The sequence below is a fragment of the Salmo salar genome, chromosome ssa17 (assembly GCF_905237065.1).
Source record: "Salmo salar chromosome ssa17, Ssal_v3.1, whole genome shotgun sequence".
Lineage (NCBI taxonomy): Eukaryota > Metazoa > Chordata > Actinopteri > Salmoniformes > Salmonidae > Salmo > Salmo salar.
In genome coordinates, this window is record NC_059458.1 from 20,908,266 (window position 1) to 20,933,072 (window position 24,807).

Genomic DNA, 24,807 nt, shown 5'->3' on the forward strand with positions numbered 1-24,807 from the left:
ACTCTCCTCTCTCTCTCTCTACTCTCCTCTCTCTCTCTCTACTCTCCTCTCTCTCTCTACTCTCCTCTCTCTCTCTACTCTCCTCTCTCTCTCTACTCTCCTCTCTCTCTCTACTCTCCTCTCTCTCTCTCTACTCTACTCTCCTCTCTCTCTCTCTACTCTCCTCTCTCTCTCTACTCTCCTCTCTCTCTCTCTCTCTCTCCTCTCCTCTCTCTCTCTACTCTCCTCTCTCTCTCTACTCTCCTCTCTCTCTACTCTCCTCTCCCTGTCTCTCTACTCTCCCTCTCTCTCTACTCTCCCTCTCTCTCTACTCTCCTCTCTCTCTCTCTCTACTCTCCTCTCTCTCTCTCTACTCTCCTCTCTCTCTCTCTCTACTCTCCTCTCTCTCTCTCTCTACTCTCCTCTCTCTCTCTCTCTACTCTCCTCTCTCTCTCTCTCTCCTCTCTCTCTCTACTCTCCTCTCTCTCTCTACTCTCCTCTCTCTCTCTCTCTCCTCTCCTCTCCTCTCTCTCTCTACTCTCCTCTCTCTCTCTACTCTCCTCTCTCTACTCTCCTCTCCCTGTCTCTCTACTCTCCCTCTCTCTCTACTCTCCTCTCTCTCTCTCTCTACTCTCCTCTCTCTCTCTCTCTACTCTCCTCTCTCTCTCTCTCTACTCTCCTCTCTCTCTCTACTCTCCTCTCTCTCTCTACTCTCCTCTCTCTCTCTCTACTCTCCTCTCTCTCTCTACTCTCCTCTCTCTCTCTACTCTCCTCTCTCTCTCTACTCTCCTCTCTCTCTACTCTCCTCTCCCTCTCTCTCTCTCTTTATATCTCTCTCTTTCTGTCTCATGCTCTCTCTTTCTGTCTCATGCTCTCTCTTTCTCGTTATTTCTCTCTCTCGCTCTCGCTCTCGCTCTCGCTCTCGCTCGCTCGCTCGCTGTCTGTCTCTTTGTCTCTCTCTTTCTATCCTTAATCCTCCAGCCTATATCCACTCTAGCCAGATCATGGGCTGGGGGGAAAAGGCCATAGAGATCAGGTCTGTGGAGACAGGACACCTGGACGGGGTCTTCATGCACAAGAGAGCCCAGAGACTCAAGTTCCTGTGTGAGAGGAATGACAAGGTAAACAACATGCGCGTACACACACACACACACACACACACACACACACACACACTCACATTCATATTCTCTATTGCCTGCATCAATCATGTCTTCTCATGCTGTGTGTGTGTGTGTCTAGGTGTTCTTTGCGTCGGTGAGGTCTGGAGGCAGCAGTCAGGTCTTCTTCATGACCCTCAACCGTAGCTCCATGATGAACTGGTGAAACTAACTCCTCCCACCGTCTTCCCATTGGCCTGCTCAGCTGTCCATCACGGGCCAAGGCTAATTTCATAAGCCAATTAAAACAATGGACCAAGAGAATCAAATCGCACCCTGAACCAAACAAGTGAATTGAATAATGGGAGAGTCCAACACTGAATCTAACTGAGAGAATCAAACACTGAGAGAATCAAATATCAAATCAGTGTGAAAGAATTGAATTGTAAATGAATCAAGCTCTGAGAAAATCAAACTTGAAGACAGTGAAACACTGAGAGACTACAACACTGTAACAGACTTAAAGGACTATAAAGAATGAAATAATAAAAAGATACATGACTATTAAGACGAGGAGTCTGAAGGTAGAGGAGTGTTTGGATCAACGGGGGCGCTGGTTTTCCAGTTTTCCAAGATCTCGACTACTGTCTGTGGAGACGAACCGGTACTTCTGGATCCTAATCTTTCTTTCTCTCCTCCACTTCACTTTTCACTTCCCCTCTCTCCACCACTCCACCCCTCTTCTCTAAAATATCGGCTATGTCCCTTTAAAACAAAATCACAGCCTCTGTCTCCCTCCTCTTTTCCATTCCTCCTTTCCTCTTCTCCTCCTACCCCTCTCTCCACTCTAAAGTCTTTCCTCTTCTCCTCCTACCCCTCTCTCCACTCTAAAGTCTTTCCTCTTCTCCTCCTACCCCTCTCTCCACTCTAAATTCTTTCCTCTTCTCCTCCTACCCCTCTCTCCACTCTAAAGTCTTTCCTCTTCTCCTCCTACCCCTCTCTCCACTCTAAAGTCTTTCCTCTTCTCCTCCTACCCCTCTCTCCACTCTAAAGTCTTTCCTCTTCTCCTCCTACCCCTCTCTCCACTCTAAAGTCTTTCCTCTTCTCCTCCTACCCCTCTCTCCACTCTAAAGTCTTTCCTCTTCTCCTCCTACCCTTCTCTAAAGTCTTTCCTCTTCTCCTCCTATCCCTCTATCCACTCTAAAGTCTTTCCTCTTCTCCTCCTACCCCTCTCTCCACTCTAAAGTCTTTCCTCTTCTCCTCCTACCCCTCTCTCCACTCTAAAGTCTTTCCTCTTCTCCTCCTACCCCTCTCTCCACTCTAAAGTCTTTCCTCTTCTCCTCCTACCCCTCTCTCCACTCTAAAGTCTTTCCTCTTCTCCTCCTATCCCTCTCTCCACTCTAAAGTCTTTCCTCTTCTCCTCCTACCCCTTTCTCCACTCTAAAGTCTTTCAATTCTCAAGGTGCTGCATCAGATAAACTGTAATGTTATAACAAAAAAAAGAATAACAACATTCTGCTGTCTTTCCTCTTCTCCTCCTATCCCTCTCTCCACTCTAAAGTCTTTCCTCTTCTCCTCCTACCCCTTTCTCCACTCTAAAGTCTTTCCTCTTCTCCTCCTACCCCTCTCTCCACTCTAAAGTCTTTCCTCTTCTCCTCCTACCCCTCTCTCCACTCTAAAGTCTTTCCTCTTCTCCTCCTATCCCTCTCTCCACTCTAAAGTCTTTCCTCTTCTCCTCCTACCCCTTTCTCCACTCTAAAGTCTTTCAATTCTCAAGGTGCTGCATCAGATAAACTGTAATGTTATAACAAAAAAAAAGAATAACAACATTCTGCTGTTTACTAGAAATATGCTTTCATTCTGTCTTTTAAATAACATATTGTTCAAGTTTTGTTTCTTGTTTATTTAGGTACTTTAAAATTACTTTTGAATTGTAATGTTAAGAGCTTGATAACTTGCACAGCAGATTGCTAGTTTCTGTCGTTCATTTTGTGTGTTTTATTTTATGCTGAAATGCCAGAGTAAAACCTGATTCAACTGAGAATCATTTGAGAATTGTCTGAGAATGAACCACTCTGTGTCTGTCTGTCTGTCTGTCTGTCTGTCTGTCTGTCTGTCTGTCTGTCTGTCTGTCTTATCTGTCTCTGTGTGTAAAGAATTATTGTGTAAAGCTGTCTCCCACCTGAGTCTGATTTGATTGATCTGATTGTGACTCTTTCCTGTTTGTACAGTGCCTAGCATGATGAAGCAAACATCACAGAGGCCAACTGATTTATCTACCGTTGTTTTGTTCACTCTTTTCTGTTGGTTTACCATTTTATTTTAACACTTTGATAGCATCTTATGTCCTTAGATTGAACATGATCATTTCATCTTAAACAAAACTTAATTTATAAAAATTTAAAAAACATCTTTAAGACATTTTATTAAATAATTTGCATTTCTGAAAACAAAGACGAGAACATCTGAAGCTGTTGTCCTTAATGCTGTTTAAGCCATGCTGTAGAGCTCCATTACCCAGAATGCAACAGTTCTGTAAGGTGTGTGTGTGTGGGTCATGTATGTATATTTAGTGACTGCAAACACATTCATCCAAGAAACATTACAATCACCGAGACCCACTCCCTCAAATTACAAACAAGTGCAGGGGAAACACTTTTGTCCGGAAATTAAACTTCCAGACTGCTCCTTTAAATGCCATGCTTAAGTTACTGTTATGGAGACAGGTTGCTTTTTAGAATGTTAGCAATAATGAGCTGTGCTGATTGAACGTGTGTGTGTGTGTGTGTGTGTGAGAGAGAGAGTGATACACCTCTATCTGGTGAACAGACTGCTGATCACTACTGTTGGACTCTGTCTTTAAAAGAAAAACTCTAGACCTCTTTGTTTCTGAACGACAAACTCATCACTAATGTTTTGGTTTCTATGTTTTGTAAAACAGAAAAATAAATGATACTACAACATTATTCCTTTTTTTTACGTATTTTTGTGTGTTTGCGTGTTTGTTTGTGTGTGTGTGTGGGGGTTGCAGTGTAAGTTATCAGCTGAGGCCACCGACCCTCAGACTTTGTCCCTGTTGAAGGTATATCATTAACCCTACCTAATACTGTCCCTCCCTGTGTGTGTGTGTGTGTGTGTGTGTGTGTCAGTGTCAGACCTTCCCCCTCATTTAGAGCCAATGTGCTGAGCTCAGGATGACCTATGTGTGTGTGTGAACAGTGGACACCAGCCCAGACACTGTGTGTGTGTGTTCACTAATCACGACACGGAGTTTAACCACCATGAAAACAGGGTGACAAACACAGCCTAAGACAGTGTATAAGGCACCATGTGTGATGTAATGATGTTAATGACATGATTGCTAAACGCCCAACAGTAAGGTGTACAGATAGAGAGGTGCTGTGCTCAGGTGTGTCTTTCTATCTAGTGCTGTGTGTATGTCGAGATGAGTGCATGGACACAGCGTGATCCCAGCGATTGATGATTACCCTGGAAGTGTGTGTGTGTGATCAGTTCGTGTTGTTGGAGCTGGTGTCGAGACTCTGAACCCATCATGGAGTCGGGAAAGGTAAGATCGCCGTACACTTCTACACACTCTAGCTCTCACACACACACGCTCTTTTTGAGGTATCTAATCCATTTACTAAACAAATATTGAAAGCCAAGTTGTGGGTTTTATAATGTAGTAAAAGCTCCTACTGTTCAATCCTGACTGACACTCTGTAGCTACACACAAGTACAGGAGTGAGAGTTTGTTTATATTTTATTTAACTAGGCATTAAGAACACATTCTTATTTACAATGAAAGCCAGGGAACGGTGGGTTAACTGCATGCCAGGGAACGGTGGGTTAACTGCATGCCAGGGAACGGTGGGTTAACTGCATGCCAGGGAACGGTGGGTTAACTGCATGCCAGGGAACGGTGGGTTAACTGCATGCCAGGGAACGGTGGGTTAACTGCCTTGTTCAGGGGTGGAACGACAGATTTGTACCTTGTCAGCTCGGGGATTTGATCCAGCCACATTTCCAGTTATTGGCCCACCGCTCTAACCACTAGGCTAACCACTAGGCTCCCTGCTGCCCCTGAACGTGTGCATCGTGTGTCGTGATTAAACAGAGGGAGAGTACCATTGATTTGACAGTTCATTTGTTGATGGCATGAGAGAGCTGGTTATACAGTGACGGAAAAAAGTATTTGATCCCCTGCTGATTTTGTACGTTTGCCCACTGACAAAGAAATGATCAGTCTATAATTTTAATGGTAGGTTTATTTGAACAGTGAGAGACAGAATAACAACAACAAAAATCCAGAAAAACGCATGTTATAAATTGAATTTCATTTTAATGAGGGAAATAAGTATTTGACCCCGTCTCAATCAGAAAGAATTCTGGCTCCCAGGTGTCTTTTATACAGGTAACGAGCTGAGATTAGGAGCACACTCTTAAAGGGAGTGCTCCTAATCTCAGTTTGTTACCTGTATAAAAGACACCTGTCCACAGAAGCAATCAATCAATCAGATTCCAAACTCTCCACCATGGCCAAGACCAAGACCAAAGAGCTCTCCAAGGATGTCAGGGACAAGATTGTAGACCTACAAAAGGCTGGAATGGGCTACAAGACCATCGCCAAGCAGCTTTGTGAGAAGGTGACAACAGTTGGTGCGATTATTTGCAAATGGAAGAAACACAAAATAACTTTCAATATCCCTTGGCCTGGGGCTCCATGCAAGATTTCACCTCGTGGAGTTGCAATGATCATGAGAATGGTGAGGAATCAGCCCAGAACTACACGGGAGGATCTTGTCAATGATCTCAAGGCAGCTGGGAACATAGTCACCAAGAAAATAATTGGTAACACACTACGCCGTGAAGGACTGAAATCCTGCAGCGCCCGCAAGGTCCCCCTGCTCAAGAAAGCACATATGTATGCCCGTCGGAAGTTTGCCAATGATCATCTGAATGATTCAGAGGACAACTGGGTGAAAGTGTTGTGGTCAAATGAGACCAAAATGGAGCTCTTTGGCATCAACTCAACTCGCCGTGTTTGGAGGAGGAGGAATGTCGCCTATGACCCCAAGAACACCATCCCCACCATCAAACATGGAGGTGGAAACATGCTTTGGGGGTGTTTTTCTGCTAAGGGGACAGGACAACTTCACCGCATCAAAGGAACAATGGACGGGGCCATGTACCATCAAATCTTTGGTGAGAACCTCCTTCCCTCAGCCAGGGCATTGAAAATGGGTCGTGGATGGGTATTCCAGCATGACAATGACCCAAAACACATGGCCAAGGCAACAAAGGAGTGGCTCAAGAAGAAGCACATTAAGGTCCTGGAGTGGCCTAGCCAGTCTCCAGACCTTAATCCCATAGAAAATCTGTGGAGGGAGCTGAACATTCGAGTTGCTAAACGTCAGCCTCGAAACCTTAATGACTTGGAGAAGATCTGCAAAGAGGAGTGGGACAAAATCCCTCCTGAGATGTGTGCAAACCTGGTGGCCAACTACAAGAAACGTCTGAACTCTGTGATTGCCAACAAGGGTTTTGCCACCAAGTACTAAGTCATGTTTTGCAGAGGGGTCAAATACTTATTTCCCTCATTAAAATGCAAATCATTTAATAACATTTTTGACATGCGTTTCTCTGGATTTTTTTGTTGTTATTCTGTCTCTCATTTTTCAAATAAACCTACCATTAAAATTATAGACTGATCATTTCTTTGTCAGTGGGCAAACGTACAAAATCAGCAGGGGATGAAATACTTTTTTCCCCCACTGTATCAGTGATTCATCATATTAGACGTCTGTTTTTTAGTTCTGAGTGAAACACATCTGTAAACAGGAACAGCAGCAAGCAGTATGTGCTTTATTCCATCATTGACCCACCTTTATTACTTTGTTAGGGGGCAGATCAGCTTTAATATTACAGACAGATTGTAGCTTCTATCATTGTAATTGTCTGCATCATCTCCAACCCCGCATATATATTTTTTTAGTAAATATATATTATTGTAAATATATATATTTTTTTATACATTTTCCTTCTTTGTTATTTTCTCCTAACCCTACCCCTTAATTGGAGTAAACAAGTGGACAACGCTTAGGCTTCTACTTCCAGTTTATACGTTCTACATACATTTCATGGACAGTATATTTTACCTAAGTTATCTTTTGTTTGTTTTTAGTCCCATCCTTCAGCTACCCTCAATCCATCCCATCTATCTCTGAAGACCAACCAGTTTTGATTTCTAGCTGCCGTAGATTTTCCACTGTGTGAGGTTTCACAAAAGTTCTGAACCTTTCTATTCTCGTAGTTTCTACAGATTGTAAATGAAAGATCAACACCTTTGCTAAGAGTATTATTATATTTTTGTATTTATTACAGGGTTTTTTTGTTGCCAATTTTGGTTTTGAATGCAGGGCCAATAAACAACTTCCCTACCTTCTCCCTACCTTTCCACTTGCCTCCTCCATTTTTGCGGTAATGCTGCAATCAGTCGGTTGTCATTTTGGGCAGAGCAGAAATGTCCATATATTTTTATTAACAGCATGTGTCACACACCTAATTAAACTAGTCAACTAAATATCAAGCCCTTGATTAGTTGAATCAGGAAACAGTAACACAGTAATGTGAAGATGTTTTGTTGCTCTGTTATAAGCAGTATTTTACAGCAGGTGGGACTGCATGGTGCGTTGAACTGGTTCCCTGCACTCTAGGTCTGCGCATTACAGGCACCTTTTAATATCTGTGTGTCTTACAGCAGCTGACAGGCACTCTAGCCCTAGCAGTGTTTTCAGCAGTCTTGGGTTCTCTACAGTTCGGATACAGCTTGGGAGTCATCAATGCGCCACAGAAGGTACACACACACACTGTTTATTTTAGTAATGAGTAAACAGCAAGTACTATTATAAACCTTTACTTTGTTTCCTAGGTGATAGAGCAGCATTATGGGCAGTCCCTGGGGGTGCTCCCTGAGGAGCCTCTCCTCCTATCAGAGAACGGTACTGAGACAGAGAAGCGGGAAGTGCATCCCTCTGTGGTCATGTATTGGTCTCTGTCTGTGTCGATCTTCTCCATCGGGGGCGTGGTGTCGTCCTTCCTGGTGGGCTTCATTGGAGACCTGAGAGGAAGGTGTGTGTGAGCATCCGAACCTCCCTCTTCCTCTATCTGTCTCAAGATGAAACTGAACGCGCTTGTGTGACTGACTGGGTTTGAACTCGGGTTGTCTGTATGCCACAAGACTGTGTTAGCCCACTGAGCTAATGCCTACGCTGTCTGTGCAGGGTGAAGGGCATGTTGATGGTGAATGTGTTAGCAGTAATAGCAGGACTACTGATGGTGATGGCTAAGATGTGGAAACCTCACGTCATGGTCATCGCTGGACGATGTGTCATGGGATTCTACTGTGGTGAGTTATCAATACATTGAGTCACATACTACAGTACATCAGGAAGGAAGTATTCGGCCAGGCTCTGTCCACTATGTACATCCTTATCACTACAAGTGTGAACAAGGCTGGTACTGACTCTCTCTTCTCACCCCCTTATCCTCTGTCTCTCTCTTTCTCAATTCAATTTCAATTCAAGGGGCTTTATTGGCATGGGAAACATACGATAACATTGCCAAAGCAAGTGAAGTAGATAATAAACAAAAGCGAAATAAACAATTAAAATGAACAGGCAACATTACACTCACAAAAGTTCCAAAATAATAAAGACATTTCAAATGTCATACTATGTGTAAATAGTTAAAGTACAAAATTTTTTATAAATAAACATAAATATGGGTTGTTCTTCACTGGTTGCCCTTTTCTTGTGGCAACAGGTCACAAATGTTGCTGCTGTGATGGCACACATTTGGTAGGAGGTTAGGAAGTGCAGCTCAGCTTCCACCTCATTTTATGGGCAGTGTGCACATAGCCTGTCTTCTCTTGAGAGCCAGGTCTGCCTACAGCGACCTTTCTCAATAGCAAGGCTATGTTCACTGAGTCTGTACTGTATATAGTCATGGCTTTCCTTACATTTGTGTCAGTCACAGTGGTCAGGTATTCTGTCACTGTGTACTCTCTGTTTAGGGCCAAATAGCATTCTAGTTTGCTCAGTTTTTTTGTTAATTCTTTCCAATGTGTCAAGTAATTATCTTTTTGTTTTCTCATGATTTGGTTGAGTCTAACTGTGTAGCTGTCCTGGGACTCGTTGGGGTCTGTTTGTGTTTGTGAAAAGATTTAAGTCATTTAGCAGACGCTCTTATCCAGAGCGACTTACAAATTGGTGCATTCACCTTATAATATCCAGTGGAACAACCACTTTACAATAGTGCATCTAAATCTTTTAAGGGGGGGGTTAGAAGGATTACTTTATCCTATCCCAGGTATTCCTTGAAGAGGTGGGGTTTCAGGTGTCTCCGGAAGGTGGTGATTGACTCCGCTGTCCTGGCGTCGTGAGGGAGCTTGTTCCACCATTGGGGTGCCAGAGCAGCGAACAGTTTTGACTGGGCTGAGCGGGAACTGTGCTTCCTCAGAGGTAGGGAGGCGAGCAGGCCAGAGGTGGATGAACGGAGTGCCCTTGTTTGGGTGTAGGGCCTGATCAGAGCCTGAAGGTACGGAGGTGCCGTTCCCCTCACAGCTCCGTAGGCAAGCACCATGGTCTTGTAGCGGATGCGAGCTTCGACTGGAAGCCAGTGGAGAGAGCGGAGGAGCGGGGTGACGTGAGAGAACTTGGGAAGGTTGAACACCAGACGGGCTGCGGCGTTCTGGATGAGTTGTAGGGGTTTAATGGCACAGGCAGGGAGCCCAGCCAACAGCGAGTTGCAGTAATCCAGACGGGAGATGACAAGTGCCTGGATTAGGACCTGCGCCGCTTCCTGTGTGAGGCAGGGTCGTACTCTGCGAATGTTGTAGAGCATGAACCTACAGGATCGGGTCACCGCCTTGATGTTGGTGGAGAACGACAGGGTGTTGTCCAGGGTCACGCCAAGGCTCTTAGCACTCTGGGAGGAGGACACAAGGGAGTTGTCAACCGTGATGGCGAGATCATGGAACGGGCAGTCCTTCCCCGGGAGGAAGAGCAGCTCCGTCTTGCCGAGGTTCAGCTTGAGGTGGTGATCCGTCATCCACACTGATATGTCTGCCAGACATGCAGAGATGCGATTCGCCACCTGGTTGTCAGAAGGGGGAAAGGAGAAGATTAATTGTGTGTCATCTGCATAGCAATGATATGAGAGACCATGTGAGGATATGACAGAGCCAAGTGACTTGGTGTATAGCGAGAATAGGAGTGGGCCAAGAACAGAGCCCTGGGGGACACCAGTGGTGAGAGCACGTGGTGCGGAGACAGATTCTCGCCACGCCACCTGGTAGGAGCGACCTGTCAGGTAGGACGCAATCCAAGCGTGGGCGGCGCCGGAGATGCCCAGCTCGGAGAGGGTGGAGAGGAGGATCTGATGGTTCACGGTATCAAAGGCAGCAGATAGGTCTAGAAGGATGAGAGCAGAGGAGAGAGAGTTAGCTTTAGCAGTGCGGAGAGCCTCCGTGACACAGAGAAGAGCAGTCTCAGTTGAATGCCCAGTCTTGAAACCTGACTGATTAGGATCAAGAAGGTCATTCTGAGAGAGATAGCAAGAGAGCTGGCCAAGGACGGCACGTTCAAGAGTTTTGGAGAGAAAAGAAAGAAGGGATACTGGTCTGTAGTTGTTGACATCGGAGGGATCGAGTGTAGGTTTTTTCAGAAGGGGTGCAACTCTCGCTGTCTTGAAGACGGAAGGGACGTAGCCAGCGGTCAAGGATGAGTTGATGAGCGAGGTGAGGTAGGGGAGAAGGTCTCCGGAAATGGTCTGGAGAAGAGAGGAGGGGATAGGGTCAAGTGGGCAGGTTGTTGGGCGGCCGGCCGTCACAAGACGCGAGATTTCATCTGGAGAGAGAGGGGAGAAAGAGGTCAAAGCACAGGGTAGGGCAGTGTCGTTTGACTTAGCAAACGAGGATCGGATGTCGTCAACCTTCTTTTCAAAATGGTTGCCGAAGTCATCCGCAGAGAGGGAGGAGGGGGGGGGAGGGGGAGGAGGATTCAGGAGGGAGGAGAAGGTAGCAAAGAGCTTCCTAGGGTTAGAGGCAGATGCTTGGAGTTTAGAGTGGTAGAAAGTGGCTTTAGCAGCAGAGACAGAAGAGGAAAATGTAGAGAGGAGGGAGTGAAAGGATGCCAGGTCCGCAGGGAGGCGAGTTTTCCTCCATTTCCGCTCGGCTGCCCGGAGCCCTGATCCCCAGGCCCAGCTTGCTTAGGGGACTCCAGGTTCATCTCTCTGTAGGTGATGGCTTTGTTTTGTAAGGTTTGGTAATCACTTCCTTTTAGGTGGTTGTAGAATTGAATGGCTCTTTCCTGGATTTTGATAATCAACTGGTATCGGCCTATCGGCCTAATTCTGCACTGCATTTTGGTCTTTTACGTTTGTATCTCTCTCCCTTCTCTCTCTCAGGTCTGTCCTCAGGGTTAGTTCCTATGTATATAGGGGAGATAGCTCCCATGGCCTACAGAGGAGCTCTGGGAACCTTACATCAACTGGCTACTGTTACTGGTATACTACTGAGTCAGGTAAAAAAAAAACACACACACACACACACACACACACACACACACACACACCACACACACCACACACACACACACACACACACACACACACACACACACACACACACACACACACACACACACACACACACACACACACACACACACACACACACACACACACACAGCCTTTAATCTCTATCCCCCTGTCACTGTCTGTCCTCTAATCTCTATCTCTCTGTCTGTCCTCTAATCTCTATCCCCCTGTCACTGTCTGTGTTCATCCCTAATCTCTGTCTCTCTCTGTGTTCGTCCCTAATCTCTGTCCCCCTGTCTCTCTCTGTGTTCGTTCCTAATCTCTGTCCCCCTGTCTCCGTCCCCTAATCTCTGTCCCCCTGTCTCTCTGTGTCTGTCCCTAATCTCTGTCCCCCTGTCCCCCAGGTGCTAGGTCTAGAGTTCCTCCTGGGTAATGACTACTACTGGCCACTGCTGCTGGGTCTGTCTGGAGCTCCTGCTGTGTTACAGTCTCTACTGCTGCCACTGTGTCCTGAAAGTCCCAGATACCTCTACATCAAGAGAGACATGGTGGAGGAGGCCAAGAAGAGTATGTACTGTAGAAATCTCAGCTCTCTCTTAGAAAATACATTACCAGTCAAAAGTTTGGACACACATACTCATTCAAGGGTTTTTCTTTATTTGTTCTATTTGCTACATTGTAGAATAATAGTGAAGACATCAAAACTATGAAATAACACATATTGAATCATGTAGTAATCAAAAAAGGGTTAAACAAATCAAAATATATTGTATATTTGAGATTCTTCAAAGTAGCCACCCTTTGCCTTCATGACAGCTTTCCACACTTGGCATTCCCTCAACCAGCTTCATGAGGTAGTCACCTGGAAGGCATTTCAATTAACAAGTGTGCCTTGTTAAAAGTTCATTTGTGGAATTTCTTTCCTTCTTAATGCATTTGAGCCAATCAGTTGTGTTGTGACAAGGTAGGGGTGGTATACAGAAGATAGCCATATTTGGTAAAATAATAAGTCCATATTATGGCAAGAACAGCTCAAACAAGCAAAGAGAAACAACAGTCCATCATTACTTTAAGACATGGAGGTCAGTCAGTACGGAACATTTCTTCAAGTGCAGTCGCAAAAACCATCAAGTGCTATGATGAAACTGGCTCTCATGAGCACCACCACTGGAAAGGAAGACCCAGAGTTACCTCTGCTGCAGAGGATAAGTTCATTAGTGTTACCAGCCTCAGAAATTGCAGCCCAAATAAATGCCTTACGGAGTTCACACACATCTCAACATCAAATGTTCCGAGGAGACTGCGTGAATTAGGTCTTCGTGGTCAAATTGCTGCAAAGAAACTACTACTAAAGGACACCAATAAGAAGGAGAGACTTGCTTGGGCCAAGAAACACGAGCAATGGACATTAGACCGGTGGAAATCTGTCCTTTGGTCTGATGAGTCCAAATTTGCGATTTTAGTTTCCAACTGCCGTGTCTTTGTGAGACGCAGAGTAGATGAACGGACGATCTCCGCATGTGTAGTTCCCACCGTGAAGCATGGAGGTGGAGGTGCTTTGCTGGTGACACTGTCTGTGATTTATTTAGAATTCATTCAAGGCACACTTAACCAGCATGGCTACCACATTATTCTGCAGTGATACGGCATCCCATCTGGTTTGTGCTTAGTGGGACTATCATTTGTTTTTCAACAGGACAATGACCGAACACACCTCCAGGCTGTGTAAGGGATATTTGACCAAGAACCAGAGTGAGGGAGTGCTGCATCAGATGACCTGGCCTCCACAATCACCCGACCTCAACCCAATTGAGATGGTTTGGGATGAGTTGGACCGCAGAGTGAAGAAAATGCAGTGCACAGCATATGTGGGAACTCCTGTTGGAAAAGACTGTTGGAAAAGCATTCCAGGTGAAGCTGGTTGAGAAAATGCCAAGAGTGTGCAAAGCTGTCATCAAGGCAAAAGGTGGCTACTTTGAAGAATCAAAAATATATTTAGATTTGTTTAAAACTTTTGTGGTTACTACATGTTATTTCATAGTTTTGATGTCTTCACTATTATTCTACAATGTAGAAAATAGTATCAATAAATAAAAAGCCTTGAATGAGTAGCTGTATCCAAAATACACACTTGATGTGTGTGCGTACGTTTGTAGGTCTGCGTCGTCTGAAGGGAGAGTATGACCCATCAGCTGACCTGGAGGAGATGAGGAGGGAGAAGGAGGAGGTAGAGAAGGAGGCGCAAGTCTCTATCGCTGTACTGGTACGTTCAATATCTAATCTACTGAACATCTGGTCTATAGCTGTCTAATCCATGTCGGTCTGGTCCAGTATTAATAATGTGATTTGTGTCTGTGGTCCTGTATTAATAATATGATGTGTGTCTGTAGTCTGGTATTAATAATATGATATGTGTCTGTAGTCCTGTATTAATAATGTGATATGTGTCTGTAGTCCTGTATTAATAATGTGATATGTGTCTGTAGTCCTGTATTAATAATATGATATGTTTCTGTAGTCCTGTATTAATAATATGATATGTGTCTGTAGTCCTGTATTAATAATGTGATATATGTCTGTAGTCCTGTATTAATAATGTGATGTGTCTGTAGTCCTGTATTAAACATGTGACATGTGTCTGTAGACCTGTATTAATAATGTGATATGTGTCTGTAGTCCTGTATTAATAATGTGATATGTGTCTGTAGTCCTGTATTAATAATATGATATGTGTCTGTAGTCCTGTATTAATAATATGATATGTGTCTGTAGTCCTGTATTAATAATGTGATATATGTCTGTAGTCCTGTATTAATAATGTGATATGTGTCTGTAGTCCTGTATTAAACATGTGACATGTGTCTGTAGACCTGTATTAATAATGTGATATGTGTCTGTAGTCCTGTATTAATAATGTGATATGTGCCTGTAGTCCTGTATTAATAATGTGATATGTGCCTGTAGTCCTGTGTTCATAATGTGATATGTTTCTGTAGTCCTGTATTAATAATGTGATATGTGTCTGTAGTCCTGTATTAATAATGTGATATGTGCCTGTAGTCCTGTATTCATAATATTTGTGTCTGTAGTCCTGTATTAAACATGTGACATGTGTCTGTAGACCTGTATTAATAATGTGATATGTGTCTGTAGTCCTGTATAAAACATGTGATATGTGTCTGTAGTCCTGTATTAACATGTGATATGTGTCAGTAGTCCTGTATTAATAATGTGATATGTGTCTGTAGTCCTGTATTAAACATGTGACATGTGTCTGTAGACCTGTATTAATAATGTGATATGTGTCTGTAGTCCTGTATAAAACATGTGATATGTGTCTGTAGTCCTGTATTAACATGTGATATGTGTCAGTAGTCCTGTATTAATAATGTGATATGTGTCTGTAGTCCTGTATTAATAATGTGATATGTGTCTGTAGTCCTGTGAATAATGTGATATGTGTCTGTAGTCCTGTATTAATAATGTGATATGTTTCTGTAGTCCTGTATTAATAATGTGATATGTTTCTGTAGTCCTGTATGAATAATGTGATATGTGTCTGTAGTCCTGTAATAACATGTGATATGTGTCTGTAGTCCTGTATTAATAATGTTGTATGTTTCTGTAGTCCTGTATTAATAATGTGATATGTTTCTGTAGTCCAGTATTAATAATGTGATATGTGTCTGTAGTCCTGTATTAACATGTGATATGTGTCTGTAGTCCTGTATTAATGATGTGGTATGTTTCTGTAGTCCTGTATTAATAATGTGATATGTGTCTGTAGTCCTGTATTAATAATGTGATATGTTTCTGTAGTCCTGTATTAATAATGTGATATGTGTCTGTAGTCCTGTATTAATAATGTGATATGTGTCTGTAGTCCTGTATTAATAATGTGATATGTGTCTGTAGTCCTGTATTAATAATGTGATATGTTTCTGTAGTCCTGTATTAACATGTGATATGTGTCTGTAGTCCTGTATTAATAATGTGATATGTTTCTGTAGTCCTGTATTAATAATGTGATATGTGTCTGTAGTCCTGTATTAATAATGTGATATGTGTCTGTAGTCCTGTATTAATAATGTGATATGTTTCTGTAGTCCTGTATTAATAATGTGATATGTGTCTGTAGTCCTGTATTAATAATGTGATATGTGTCTGTAGTCCTGTATTAATAATGTGATATGTGTCTGTAGTCCTGTATTAATAATGTGATATGTTTCTGTAGTCCTGTATTAACATGTGATATGTGTCTGTAGTCCTGTATTAATAATGTGATATGTTTCTGTAGTCCTGTATTAATAATGTGATATGTGTCTGTAGTCCTGTATTAATAATGTTATATGTTTCTGTAGTCCTGTATTAATACTGTGATATGTGTCTGTAGTCCTGTATTAATAATGTGATATGTTTCTGTAGTCCTGTATTAATAATGTGATATGTGTCTGTAGTCCTGTATTAATAATGTGATATGTTTCTGTAGTCCTGTATTAACATGTGATATGTGTCTGTAGTCCTGTATTAATAATGTGATATGTTTCTGTAGTCCTGTATTAATAATGTGATATGTTTCTGTAGTCCTGTGAATAATGTGATATGTGTCTGTAGTCCTGTATTAACATGTGATATGTGTCTGTAGACCTGTATTAATAATGTGATATGTTTCTGTCGTCCTGTGTTCATAATGTGATCTGTTTCTGTAGTCCTGTGTTCATAATGTGATCTGTTTCTGTAGTCCTGTATTAATAATGTGATCTGTTTCTATAGTCCTGTATTAATAATGTGATTTGTTTCTGTAGTCCTGTAGTAAAAAAGTGATATTCGTCTGTAGTCCTGTATTAATGCTATAATATATCTGTGTTTTTTTTAGGTGCGGTCATCTCTCTACAGGCAGCAGCTGTTTGTAGCCTTGATGATGCATCTCTCACAACAACTGTCTGGAATTAACGCTGTGAGTTACTGAGAAAGAGGAAACAACTGTGTGGAATCAACGCTGTGAGTTACTGAGAAAGCGGGGTAGAGAGGGAACAACTGTCTGGAATTGACGCTGTGAGTTACTGAGAAAGAGGGAACAACTGTGTGGAATCAACACTGTGAGTTGCTGAGAAAGAGGGAAAAACTCTGGAATCAACACTGTGAGTTTATGAGAGAGAGGGGGAGAGAGGGAACAACTGTCTGGAATCAACACTGTTAGTAACTGAGAGAGAGGGGGGGAGAGGGAACAACTGTCTGGAATCAATGCTGTGAGTTACTGAGAAAGAGGGATCAACTGTGTGGAATCAATGCTGTGAGTTACTGAGAGAGGGGGAGAGAGGGAACAACTGTCTGGAATCAATGCTGTGAGTTACTGAGAAAGAGGGATCAACTGTCTGGAATAAACGCTGTGAGTTACTGAGAGAGAGGGAACAACTTTCTGGATCCAACGCTGTGATTAATTGAGAGAGAGGGAACAACTGTGTGGAATCAACGCTGTGAGTTACTGAGAGAGAGGGAACAACTGTCAGGAATCAATGCTGTGAGTTACTGAGAGAGAGGGGGAGAGAAGGAACAACTGTCTGGAATCAACGCTGTGAGTTTATGAGAGAGAGGGGGAGAGACGGAACAACTGTCTGGAATCAACGCTGTGAGTTACTGAGAGAGAGGGAACAACTGTCTGGAATCAACACTGTGAGTTACTGAGAGAGAGGGAACAGCTGTCTGGAATCAACGCTGTAAGTTACTGAGAGAGAGGGAACAGCTGTCTGGAATCAACACTGTGAGTTTATGAGAGAGAGAGGGAACAACTGTCTGGAATCAACGCTGTGAGTTACTGAGAGAGAGGGAACAACTGTCTGGAATCAACACTGAGTTACTGAGAGAGAGGGAACAGCTGTCTGGAATCAACGCTGTAAGTTACTGAGAGAGAGGGAACAGCTGTCTGGAATCAACACTGTGAGTTTATGAGAGAGAGAGGGAACAACTGTCTGGAATCAACACTGTGAGTTACTGAGAGAGAGGGAACAACTGTCTGGAATCAACACTGTGAGTTACTGAGAGAGAGGAAACAACTGTCTGGATCCAACGCTGTAAGTTACTGAGAGAGAGGGAACAGCTGTCTGGAATCAACACTGTGAGTTTATGAGAGAGAGAGGGAACAACTGTCTGGAATCAACGCTGTGAGTTACTGAGAGAGAGGGAACAACTGTCTGGAATCAACACTGTGAGTTACTGAGAGAGAGGGAACAGCTGTCTGGAATCAACGCTGTAAGTTACTGAGAGAGAGGGAACAGCTGTCTGGAATCAACACTGTGAGTTTATGAGAGAGAGAGGGAACAACTGTCTGGATCCAACGCTGTGAGTTACTGAGAGAGAGGGAACAACTGTCTGGAATCAACGCTGTGAGTTTATGAGAGAGAGGGGGAGAAAGGGAACAACTGTCTGGAATCAACACTGTGAGTTACTGAGAGAGAGAGGGAACAACTGTCTGGAATCAACGCTGTGAGTTTATGAGAGAGAGGGAAAAACTGTCTGGAATCAACGCTGTGAGTTTATGAGAGAGAGGGAACAACTGTGTGGAATCAATACTGTGAGTTTATGAGAGAGAGGGAACAGCTGTCTGGAATCAACACTGTGAGTTACTGAGAGAGAGGGAACAGCTGTCTGGAATCAACGCTGTGAGTTACTGAGAGAGAGGGAACAACTGTCTGGAATCAACGCTGTGAGTTACTTAGAGAGAGGGAACAACTGTCTGGAATCAACGCTGTGAGTTACTGAGAGAGAGAGAACAACTGTCTGGAATCAATACTGTGAGTTACTGAGAGAGAGGGAACAACTGTGTGGAATCAATACTGTGAGTTACTGAGAGAGAGGGAACAACTGTGTGGAATCAACGCTGTGAGTTACTGGGAGAGAGGGAACAACTGTCTGGAATCAACGCTGTGAGTTTATGAGAGAGAGAGGGAACAACTGTCTGGAATCAACGCTGTGAGTTTATGAGAGAGAGAGAGAGGAGAGAAGTAACAACTGTCTTGGAGAGGGAATACAGGAAGAAATGGGAGGGAGTGTTAATGAGTGAGAGAGAATTGTGAGTGTGTGTGTGTGTTTGTGTGTGTGTTGAGTCACCAGTGAGTTTATTGTATATTTTTTATATTGTTTTATATTGTTTTACATCGTTTTAACAGCCTGGATGTGCCAGATTGCGGTTTTTATCACTCTGCTTTACTGAATGGAAACATAATGTTTGTTTTAATCTCTTCAGATCTTTTATTACTCAACAGCCATCTTTGAGAGAGCAGGAGTCACTCAGCCTGTCTATGCAACCATTGGAGTAGGAGTTATCAATACCGTCTTTACTATGGTGTCGGTACGGAAAGACACACACACACACTGACAAACTAACACGTGCACACGTAGACTAACCATTCGTAGGTCAGTGATGCAAACAGTCACACTGAAATGTGTGTGTATTGCAGGTGGCTCTAGTGGACAGGGCCGGCAGACGAACATTGACTCTGATTGGTTTAGGTGGGATGTGTATCTGTGCCGTCGCCATGACAGTCGGCCTTGTGTACCTGGTATGACCAATCGAAAATCATTGTCTCTATCTCTCTACCAATAGGGTTTCCTGTCTGTATATGACTGTTTCCTGTGTTTTTTAACCATCTCTTGTCCCTCCAGAGTAAAACAGAGGTTCTCCTCTCCTCTCTTCTCCTCTTCTCTTCTCTTCTCCTCTTCTCTTCTCTTCTCTCCTCTCTTCTCCTTCCCAGAGTGTCTACTCCTGGATGTCCTATGTCAGCATGTCGGCCATCTTCCTGTTTGTGTGTTTCTTTGAGATCGGCCCTGGTCCCATCCCCTGGTTCATCGTGGCTGAGTTATTCAGTCAGGGCCCCAGGCCTGCTGCTATAGCTCTGGCTGGCTGCACCAACTGGACCAGCAACTTCATCATAGGCATGACCTTCCCTTACATAGAGGTAAGATACATGGACAGACGGACAGACAGATCGACATTCCCATTAACTCTCTCTTTCTCTCTTTCTTTCTTTCTTTCTTTCTCTCTCCCTCCACCCTCCACCCCTCCTTCCAGGCTCTGTGTGGTAGCTATGTGTTCATCCTGTTTGCGGTGCTGTTGTTTGGCTTCACTGTGTTCACTTACCTGCGTGTGCCGGAGACCAAAGGGAAGACATTTGAGGAGATAGCAGCTGTGTTTAAAAAGGGAAGAAACCAGACACCAGGAACCAGAAAGACTGGAATTGGAACTGGTACTGGTACTGGTACCTCCACCGAGCTGGAGCAGCTCAAATCAGACTCCCATGCCTGACATGCTCACTAGTCCAGGGGGATCCAACCCTGGAGAGTTACAGGGTGTGCAAGCTTTAGTTCCAGCCCTGCACTAACATGTCTGATTAGCTTAATCTGGTGTGTTACTGCAGGGCTGGGATAATTAGCATTGTGACAGAATGTAAGTGATGATAGTCCTGAATCCTGATCGCCATCTAGATATTCGTTTACTTCCAGGAACAACTCCTGACATGACTAACTTTACATAACTCATACACAGGGCCCAGACTGTTTCCTGCTCAGTATAAAACAGCCTGAAAAACTCCTGACATGACTAACTTTACATAACTCATACACAGAGCCCAGACTGTTTCCTGCTCAGGATAAAACAGCCAGAAAAACTCCTGACATGACTAACTTTACATAACTCATACACAGAGCCCAGACTGTTTCCTGCTCAGGATAAAACAGCCAGAAAAACTCCTGACATGACTAACTTTACATAACTCATACACAGAGCCCAGACTGTTTCCTGCTCAGGATAAAACCGCCAGAAAAACTCCTGTCTCTACTGTATCATTCATGCACAGTACAATAGCGAGAAAGACAGCAGGTGGTTTTGTTTCTAGAGGTTACATTATTCTGTTCTACCATGTTCAATGTGTAACTGACTGAATGTATTCACACAAGTTGAATGTCAACAAATGGGACTTTAGGATTACTATTAATAAATTACTACAAAGACAATGCATGTGAAATGACAGCTGAAATGACACACACACACACACACTAGCACGCACACACATGTTTACATGATCTCTCTCTCAATCTATTTCTCTCTGTCTCTGTCTTTCTCTCTCTCTCTCTCGCTCCTGACAGATGGCTGTTAATGTTAAACTCAGAGGAAATTAAATGCAAGCACTTTTATCAACAGACTCAGACAAATACACACACACACACACACACACACACACACACACACACACACACACACAAAGCAAACCCCACTAGAGCAGAATTAACTCTCATGGCTGGTTGTGTCAATTGTCATCTCAGATGGCTGCTCTCTACGAAAGCTAGAGTTTTTCCTGATCATGTGACCTAGTGAAATAATATTACTGTGTCCATACTAGGAAGGAGGACTTTGCATGCCTACATTATCAGATTGGAACTGTAAGTTATTAATTAGGCTAAGGCCGTCACTCACCTCAACTTCATTATTGATAGAACACACAACCAGTGAGACCAACCAACATTTGCTAAAGAAGAACATCTGGCCTGGCGACAACGCTAGCCGTTGTCGTTGCCTCGGTGTAAATAAATAAAGGATGAGTTAAGATGTTTGTTAGGTGTCTGAGTCAAGTTGACCTCCACTTCCAGACCCATTTACTACCTTCTCATTCACACTGATGGGATAATACCAGCAAGGCTGTGTTTATATTCTGTATGGTTGACCTTTTCACAGCTAGGAGTTGTTGCCATTTTCACTATTGCTGGTATACTATGGCCTCAGGACCCAGTATGTTGAAGATGACCAACATGACCAGAACTGTGAACCTGAATCAACAAAAGGTTCTGTTGTGTCCAGCCTATAGAGGGCAGTGATAAAGCCCATGGTTGGGCTATGTTTTTATCAGAAACCTTTACTCAAAAACAAATGCACATACATGCACATCTGGCCAAGCTAGACTTGGAGGTCCCTGGAATGTGTTGTTCACAATTCCTACATTTGTCAATTCGTATTTGTAGTAGATGTTTCCCTTATGTACAATTTTTCAGGGGCCACAAGACCCACGTGGCAAATCGTTATGGAAAGACTCCCAAAGTTGAAGTTTGGCGACCAGGCGTTGATGATAATGGGGATTTCCCACAGGGTTGGGAAGTATCAGCATCTGAGTGACAGATAACTCAACTTGGAGATCAGCCTCAACGAGGGGGCCAAATATGGTACAGTCTGGACAGAAGTGTCAAAATGTGCTTGTGGAGTGCCACATCTGTCAATCCTTATTGGTGAATGACGGCCTTACGTGAGTGTACCATGTCCTCTGTTACATCACTCTCTGTAATGGAAGAACGTTTTTGTTCTGTTTTCATCTATAGTATTAATTTCCAACTGACAACTTCTATTTTGTTGATACTTCACCGTGTTCAGAGATGGCACATCAGAACCGTGGCAACATGTCTGCCACTATATAGCCATGATGATAGGAGGACGGGCTCATTGTAATGGCTGGAATGGAATAAATTGAACGGTATCAAGCATATGGAAACCACGTTTGACTCTGTTCCTTTAATTCCATTCCATCCATTATAATGAGCCCGTCCTCCTATAGCTCCTCCCACCAGCCTCCGCTGATAGCCAACAGACAGGACTGCAACATTTGAAGGTAATTAGAATCATTTTATTAGCCACGTACAAGGTTCTAGGAAATTGTCTTGGTATCACTTAAAATGTCTATACTGTACATGAGAAAAGTTTATAATAACACACGCGTGTGTACAACAAAACTGAAGTCATTGAAGTGATGGAATGCGTCATTACTGTTAGCTGAAATGATGGACGATGTAAATTAATGCATCATTACTGTTAACTGAAGTGATGGACGGTGTAAAGTAATGCATCATTACTATTAACTGAAATGATAGAAGGTGTAAAGTAATGCGTCATTACTGTTAACTGAAGTGATGGACGGTGTAAAGTAATGCATCTTTACTGTTAACTGAAGTGATGGAAGGTGCTGCAGTGTGTATGTTTGGTCACTACAGGTCTAACATCACATCTAACTGATATGAATAATGGAATGCGCCACTGATGATGATATGTCTCTCTCTACAGCTAAGCTCAGTAGCAGTCAGATCATTCTGTGTGTGTGTGAGAAAGAGCGATAGAGAGAGAGAGAGCTAGTGGGGGAGCTGAGCCACCTGCAGTCAAAGGAGCTGTGTCAGAGATGACCTTTCAACCCTTAACACTGACCTCTAAGCTCTGGAGTTACCACCCTCCCTTGCTCCTTCCCTCTCTCTCTTTCTCTCTCTATATCCACAGTAAAATGAGTCCTATATCGACATAACCTAAAGGCCACTCAGCAAGGAAGAGGCCACTGCTCCAAAACCGCTATAAAAAAGCCAGACTACGGTTTGCAACTGCACATGGGGCCAAAGATCATACTTTTTGGAGAAATGTCCTCTGCTCTGATGAAACAAAAATAGAACTGTTTGGTCATAATGACCATCGTTATGTTTGGGGGGAAAAGGGGGAGGCTTGCAAGCCGAAGAACACCATCCCAACCGTGAAGCATGGGAGTGGCAGCATCATGTTGTGGGGGTGCTTTGCTGCAGGAGGGACTGGTGCACTTCACAAAATAGATGGCATCATGAGGCAGGAAAATGATGTGGATATATTGAAGCAACATCTCAAGACATCAGTCAGGAAGTTAAAGCTTGGCTGCAAATGGGTCTTACAAATGGACAATGACCCCAAGCATACGTCCAAAGTTGTGGCAAAATGGCTTAAGGACAAGAAAGTCAAGGTATTGGAGTGGCCACAAAGCCCTGACCTCAATCCTATAGAATATTTGTGAGCAGAACTGAAAAAGCATGTGCGAGCAAGGAGGCCTACAAACCTGACTCAGTTACACCAGCTCTGTCGGGAGGAATGGGCCAACATTCACCCAACTTATTGTGGGAAGCTTGTGGAAGGCTACCTGAAACATTTGACTCTAGTTAAACAATTTGAAGGCAATGCTACCAAATACTAATTGAGTGTATGTAAACTTCTGACCCACTGGGATTGTGATGAAAGAAATAAAAGCTCTTTTTACTATTATTCTAGCATTTCACATTCTTAAAATAAAGTGCTGATCCTAACTGACCTAAGACAGGGAAGTTTAACTCTGATTAAATGTCAGGAATTGTGAAACACTGAGTTTAAATGTATTTGGCTAAGGTGTATGTAAACTTCTGACTTCAACTGTATTTATATATATATATACACTGCTCAAAAAAATAAAGGGAACACTTAAACAACACAATGTAACTCCAAGTCAATCACACTTCTGTGAAATCAAACTGTCCACTTAGGAAGCAACACTGATTGACAATAAATTTCACATGCTGTTGTGCAAATGGAATAGACAACAGGTGGAAATTATAGGCAATTAGCAAGACACCCCCAATAAAGGAGTGGTTCTGCAGGTGGGGACCACAGACCACTTCTCAGTTCCTATGCTTCCTGGCTGATGTTTTGGTCACTTTTGAATGCTGGCGGTGCTTTCACTCTAGTGGTAGCATGAGACGGAGTCTACAACCCACACAAGTGGCTCAGGTAGTGCAGCTCATCCAGGATGGCACATCAATGCGAGCTGTGGCAAGAAGGTTTGCTGTGTCTGTCAGCGTAGTGTCCAGAGCATGTAGGCGCTACCAGGAGACAGGCCAGTACATCAGGAGACATGGAGGAGGTCGTAGGAGGGCAACAATCCAGCAGCAGGACCGCTACCTCCGCCTTTGTGCAAGGAGGAGCAGGAGGAGCACTGCCAGAGCCCTGCAAAATCACCTCCAGCAAGCCACAAATGTGCATGTGTCTGCTCAAACGGTCAGAAACAGACTCCATGAGGGTGGTATGAGGGCCCGACGTCCACAGGTGGGGGTTGTGCTTACAGCCCAACACCGTGCAGGACGTTTGGCATTTGCCAGAGAACACCAAGATTGGCAAATTTGCCACTGGCGCCCTGTACTCTTCACAGATGAAAGCAGGTTCACACTGAGCACGTGACAGACGTGATAGAATCTAAAGACGCCGTGGAGAACATTCTGCTGCCTGCAACATCTTCCAGTATGACCGGTTTGACGGTGGGTCAGTCATGGTGTGGGC

At 43.6% G+C, this 24,807-nt stretch overlaps 2 protein-coding genes across 4 annotated transcripts in view; both read left to right on the top strand.

Moving 5' to 3' along the window:
- The window catches only part of LOC106575466 (TRAF2 and NCK-interacting protein kinase), a 40,655-nt gene extending 38,642 nt beyond the window's left edge, over nt 1-2,013 (top strand). Inside the window, 2 exon segments of the mRNA XM_045698979.1 lie at nt 961-1,100; nt 1,222-2,013. Of these exon segments, the coding sequence (XP_045554935.1) occupies nt 961-1,100; nt 1,222-1,305 (224 nt within the window). The 3' untranslated portion in view covers nt 1,306-2,013.
- Nucleotides 2,014-4,332: 2,319 nt separating this feature from the next.
- LOC106575464 (solute carrier family 2, facilitated glucose transporter member 2) lies at nt 4,333-20,687 on the top strand. Of its 3 annotated transcripts, none has more exons than XM_014151972.2 (12): nt 4,335-4,647; nt 7,843-7,935; nt 8,011-8,210; nt 8,363-8,487; nt 11,547-11,662; nt 12,083-12,245; nt 13,835-13,941; nt 16,555-16,635; nt 18,922-19,026; nt 19,136-19,237; nt 19,430-19,633; nt 19,747-20,687. In XM_014151972.2, the coding sequence occupies exons 1-12, from the start codon at nt 4,633-4,635 to the stop codon at nt 19,978-19,980; spliced, it is 1,545 nt and encodes a 514-aa protein (XP_014007447.2). In that variant the 5' UTR covers nt 4,335-4,632; the 3' UTR covers nt 19,981-20,687. The 3 variants fall into 3 exon arrangements, with proteins under 3 accessions (XP_045554936.1, XP_014007447.2, XP_014007446.2); XM_014151971.2 differs by having other exon boundaries at nt 4,336-4,647; nt 7,840-7,935; XM_045698980.1 differs by lacking the exons at nt 18,922-19,026; nt 19,136-19,237 and having other exon boundaries at nt 4,333-4,647; nt 7,840-7,935.
- The last annotated feature ends 4,120 nt before the right edge of the window (nt 20,688-24,807 follow it).